Source organism: Hylobates moloch, unplaced genomic scaffold (genome assembly GCF_009828535.3).
Source record: "Hylobates moloch isolate HMO894 unplaced genomic scaffold, HMol_V3 SCAFFOLD_3, whole genome shotgun sequence".
Lineage (NCBI taxonomy): Eukaryota > Metazoa > Chordata > Mammalia > Primates > Hylobatidae > Hylobates > Hylobates moloch.
Window position 1 is genome coordinate 5,888,516 of NW_026652278.1, and position 6,037 is coordinate 5,894,552.

The 6,037-nt window shown below is 39.5% G+C and overlaps 1 protein-coding gene across 1 annotated transcript; it reads right to left on the minus strand.

Annotated features, from left to right (window-relative positions):
• Positions 1-903: 903 nt before the first annotated feature.
• Positions 904-5,136, minus strand: NPS (neuropeptide S). Its single transcript, XM_032169461.2, has 3 exons — positions 5,069-5,136; positions 4,875-4,956; positions 904-1,962 (listed from the first exon to the last, which is right to left on the minus strand). The coding sequence occupies exons 1-3, from the start codon at positions 5,074-5,076 to the stop codon at positions 1,783-1,785; spliced, it is 270 nt and encodes an 89-aa protein (XP_032025352.1). The 5' UTR covers positions 5,077-5,136; the 3' UTR covers positions 904-1,782.
• Between the last annotated feature and the right edge of the window lie 901 nt (positions 5,137-6,037).

Genomic DNA, 6,037 nt, shown 5'->3' on the forward strand with positions numbered 1-6,037 from the left:
AGGCCACGTGTGTCCTTTTGGATCCAGGGAACTGTGAGGGTGCAGTGGGTGATGCAGCAGAATGAGCAATGTCCTCCTCTTCTTGCTCTCTCATACCCCTTCCTAGGGGTCTGCCCTGCCACAGCCCACATAGCAGTCACAGACACATGACCCTGTCTGCATCTCTGACTTCTGCAGAGAGAACCAGGAGTGGATCCCTGACCCCAAAGGGAAATCAAAGATGCTGGCCCAGGGGAGGTGCTGGGCCTGATGTTGTGAGGCCCTATAGAGCAACACAAAGCCCCAGGCAGATGGAAGTTATGGGAGAGCAGAAACAAAGGTCTTGCAAACCATCCGGATTGCAGGGAAGAAAACGCAGCTAGAAGGGCGCAAGGGACCCCAGAGGGCAGGGCTGCTGCCTGATGGCTTCTACTTCTACCAAGCTCCTCTGTGCTTCCCAAAATGTGTTCCCCTGAAGTTCCCTAATCCTTAAAATAAATGCTCCTTCCCATAACTTGCATTTGCATTATCTGTGTTACTTCATCCCCCAATACTTAGGATGAATCTGTGTAACAAGAGTAAAATACGCATACACCACAACCATGAAACCACTTGTTTTCGTAGAAGTCAGCAACAAACCACAGAAGACCTTTAGGGGCCTCTGTTTCTTTCAGTCGGCACTTGACACATCACCAACAATATGGCATGTGTAAAGACTGCTTTGTGTAAAAACCGATCTGGTTGTGTGAACCTAGCTGGTTACTGTGAGACCAGCTCACCATGAGTACCGTTTTCTGAAGACTGTGTTTCTATCTGAAGCTGATGACTAAGGACAGGTCATCCTAAGGCTTCCACTGCCCCCAGTCTAGGAGCTGTGTGTGGCTTACAGCGAACACCCTTAGTGTGCTGCAGAATCCAATACGTGTGAACAGATTTATTAACGTTATGCATTTGAAATAACACGTCAACCAATGTCGCATTATCCTTTTAAAAAAGCAGTGTCCGGAGTTTCAATGCAAAGAGTGGGGAGTCTTTCCTGGAAGGACGGAGGAAGGGAGAGGGCATTAATCAGCACAGTTTGGGGAACAGGTTTCCAAATGGCTGCCCGACAACACAGGGCACTGTCAGTCTCTCTGTTGTTGTTGTTACTGGCAGCAATTTTGCGCTTAAAGATTTTAAAAGGCAACAAATTTCCAAGACAAGACAACAAAACAACACCCTATAGCTAAGTATATTTGGAATAGGAAAAGGGAGACAAGAATTACGTCTAGAGTGTTCCAGGGATGTTTGTTCTTGGTATCAATTAATTAATCAAGTGATACAGCTGTACCATTCACCTTAATTTTGGTTAACTTCACAAGCCCCTTAGAAACAGAAATAGCACATCCCCCAAGAATTGGGCCTGTTAAGTCATTTGAGAAAACGGTATTAAAAAGAAAAACAAATATCACAGTATTCATGTTATGATATTATAGGCAGGAAAAAAAATCATATTATCGTGATGACTGTCAACGTGCTCATGCATTCTGGCCAAGTTAAAACCAAAGCAAAAGCGTCCATCCCATTCAGGAAAAAGTTACTAATGGACCACATAAATTGTTTTTTCTCTCACAAGTGGAAGTTTGAGACAGGTTTGAGACCGTTTTTTTTTTTTTACTCAATTTACTCTGTACCAGTTAGGAGAGGAAAGATATTCAAGAATTGAGAGCATGCCAACACTTAATGATAAAGAGACGATGGACTTTGAGAATGTCAGTCACACTCTACAGTTAGATTAATTCCCCGAGTCCTTTGCACACTTAGTCATGATTTTGCTCTTCGAAAGGAAGTTTTTTTCATCCCTGTGCCAACTCCATTGCGAAAGGACCTTTTCACAAACATCTTCTCCAAAATTGGCTTTAGAAAATCTAGTTCTTTGCTCCTGTCCAATCTGGTTGGGCAGCTGTTCAGCAGAATGAGAAAGTAATCAGATTTTCCAGACACCTGGCAATTCAGATGGGTGAGGAGAAAGAGAATACAGCCTTAGGGTTAAAAGTGTATTTCAGCAGTAACAATTTTCAAAATCTTATGGCGATAAATCCAATATATCAATCATCTTAAAGGCAGAAGTTTTGCTAAAACACAATATCTACTTTATCTAGATACAAAATATTATTTGGGGTGATCTACCCACTTGTCTAATTTTTACACTACTTATATACTTGCTGCTATTCCGTATTTACAGCATGCACTACACATAAGTTATCTTGTTGCTGTTATTTTATAAAGAATATTTCAAGCAGCACTAATTAGCCCTGGGAATTGTTTTCGAAATTCACTTAGAAAAACAACCCATGAGGATCAGACTCTAGGTGTCAATCAGAACCACTTTTCTCCTGGGGCCTGTCCTGGGCCATTTGCCAAGTTTCCCCATAAGGATGTCTTGCTACTTGAACAATGGCATCTCCAACTTCTGACTTTAGTTCAGGTCCTCATCAGTGGCTCAAGGCCTAGATAGTATAGGAGAGTGTAGGGCACTTAGTGGTGGAAGAAACAGATCTGCAATCTTAGAGTTCAAACTGGCCTTCAGGAACCTGAAGTTCAACCCATATTTTGCAGATAAAAAAACTAAGTACGAGACCAAAGGTGCATGCCCCGTGTCACAGGGCTGGAGATTCCAAGAGGCAGCTCTGACCCAGGGCTTGGGTATGAATCATCAACACTTGTCATGTTTTCCCTCTTGCATGGTTTCAGAAGAATTATAACACACTGATAAGATGCTAATACAAATTTCACCAATAATGCAAAGCATGGATTTATCCATGACCTGTGTGCTGCTGGCATTATGGGCATCTTCTTGTCCTACTCCTGAACAAAGCTCTGTGAAGTAGATACTATTACTTTCAAGGCATCTGACTCTAGGTTTAGGTTTCTCAACTATACTAGAACTACAAGAGGAAAAGGAAACTGAGTGCTTTTTTTTAATCAATAAAGAGGCATACTACAATGTGAAGCTCATACTTTTTTTTTTTCTATCTTGGTGCAGGAAAACAAGTGTGGTCTCAGGTTACTGGATGTGGAAGTTGAAACAGGGCCAGAGTGCATAAAGAGTTCCCTGTAATTCTTCACCCACGAGTGGGTGGTTTACTGAAGATTCAGTGCATCCCAGACAAATCATTCCCACTGGCCTCTGGGGAAGAAAAAAACACATTGGGTTTTTTTTTTTTTTTCCCCCTTTTTCATCTCAGAGAGTTTGGTCAGAGAGTCTCAGAAATACTGGTCATGAGAAAACCAATCAAACACTCTTAGTTGGACATCCACTGTGTGTTTTTCCGTGTGCTAACAGAAGAAATCTAAACATGATAGAGAGAATGCCTTCTATTTAAAATCCCCAGCAGGGAGGGGCCTCTGAGTCATTGCAGGAAGGGAAGCAAGCCAGTTCTTTCCAGAAATACTCATGATGCCACCTTTATACTGCAAAAGGAATGTATCAGTTCTGGTTACGAGATTCCTGAAACATCCCTAAAAAGATACTGATGCACTTTGCTGATGGTTGAAGGCAGCCCTTGCCAGGGCAGACTCATTAACATAATAAGATTGTCTATTTGCCTGGTTAATGGACTCACTGAAGTTCGCAACAAATGTTATAAAAGCCTCTGCGTCGTCTGCCTGCATAATCATTCACCCTGAGCAGTCAAATTGGCATGAATAGCATCCACACTCTTACTACAGAACTAGGTGATGACAAGAATAAAACTGTCACGTGCAAAAATAGAAAGAAGGAAAATGCAGTGGAAGGAGAAACATTTCATTTACGGACAAGGAAGTCTCGTAAGTATTTTAGAGCGAAGTAAATTCTTAATTTCTTTTAAAAAAGCTACAGAGAAGAGCCTGTTATTCAACAGAAATGTCATGAGTAAACCTTTGGGGAAAGAACAGAAAGTAATTAGGAAGACACTTGAGAAAATATACCAGTATATGGATTGTGACTCATCGGCTTGATCAATGTGGTGTCTTAAAGAATTGATGACTAAATTAGTGTTGAATGCTCATAGGAGTAAGACCAAAAAAAAGAAGCTATATTAAGTAAACAAGAAATAGAAAAATGACAGATGCAAAGATTAGTGAAAAGGCCAATAATATAAATAACTAGATCGTTATGTTTGGACATATATTTATTATTTAAGATTTATATGACATCCCTTTATCCTAAAAGTAGTTTCATAAATCACGTTGATTTCAGTAATTATAATGTGACAGGTTACGTTTTAGTGAAAAAAAGTTAAAGTTCAAAATGCCATCAATGACAAAAGATATTTTAAAGTTATAAACAAAATATTGACATAAAGACAACTGAAATATTATGTAGAAATAGTATTAAATATTCCAAAGAAACATATTTATTTTCTGAATGTCTTGAACAGTTCAATGAACATAGGAGTTCAATCAATATTCTCTAATAAATATATGAATTAATATTTTATGTGATATTTTATTTAGATCTAATGTTTTATCTATATTCTGCATCTGAAAAAATTAAACTGTTTTTGAAAAATGACCACTTTATTTTTAATATACTTTCCATGGTTAAGTGTTCACTTTGATTATGAATGAGTGCATGTGGAATAAATAAATTGCCATTGGCAAAAAAATTATTTTAGATTGAAATGAATATTTCCCTTTGCAGGAGCCAACCCTAAATAATTCAAAACAAATTTGAATATAGTCCAGTATTACTTGTCACACAAATATTTTCTTATACTAATGTCATCAATCTTCTCACTTTTTCCCATTGAGAACTCTAACAATAAAGGAAATTACTTTTCTGTCACATATTCCGTGAAAGTATTTGGAATTTACATACGTTACCATTCTAGTCATCTGTTTAAGTATCTAAAATGGAGACAAATCCTTACCTTAGAAGATGGAACTGGATAACACAAAAACACATGCATTGTGGACAGCGACAGAACTAGGATGAGATTGAGTTTTAATGAGCTGCAAAGTAGAAAAAAAGCACAATCAAGATTTAGTCTCATGTAGGCAAGAATAAGTAAAACAGCATATAAAAATTTAACATTTTTCTTGGCAGAAAAACGTAGCCTTTTACCTAATCATTTTGGACTTCCCAAAATCTGTGAAGATAGGTGGTTTTATTGCCAAATTTCTCACACTTACTGTCAGACCCTCATTGGGTGGCCCTTTTATACCAGAAAAGTTCCGGAGTAAAAATGTCATCTCATCCCTCCCATATGACTAATTGTTCTGGCTGTGGCCTTTTGTTCTTGTTAAGTAAGAAAAGGACATAACATATAGGCATTGTCATTGAGCTGCCAATGATCGACCTCATTTAAAGTTTGCCATTAAGAATGTCCTTCAAAACTATTGTCTTCGAGACTGCATCATTGTGGCCTGGGTGGCCAGAGGTCTCAAAAGGAAACAAAAGGTTTTTTTAGCTTAGAATTTAAACCTTTAAGAAGGATGACATTCTTTCCTTGAATGTCCCAGACATTATGTTTCAGAAACTAACACAAAAGAAATACTTACAGGAATAAAGAACATCTACCCGGCTGGGCGCAGTGGCTCACACCTGTAATCCTAGCACTTTGGGAGGCCGAAGCAGGTGGATCACCTGAGGTCAGGAGTTCGAGACAAGCCAGGCCAACATGGTGAAACCCTATCTCCACTAAACATACAAAAATTAGCCAGGCATGATAGTGCACACCTGTAATCCCAGCTACTTGGGAGGTTGAGGCAGGAGGCAGGAGAATCGCTTGAACCCGGGAGGCAGAGGTGGCAGTGAGCCGAGATTGCACCACTGCACTCCAGCCTGAGTGACAGAGCCAGACTCTGACTCAAAACAAAACAAAACAAAAAGACACATTTTCACAAACAACTCACGCAGATTATTTACATTTTCTACCTTAGATTTCTTTCCTTTAGGACTTCAGCAGTTAAAGCAGGAGAATAAATGTCACACCTTTTCCGCTAGTCATCCAAATAAAGGAAGGACACTGTGTATCCCCTGTCCATGCCATGTGCTCCCAAAGTCCCACGGGCTCCCAAAGTCCCAGGCCCA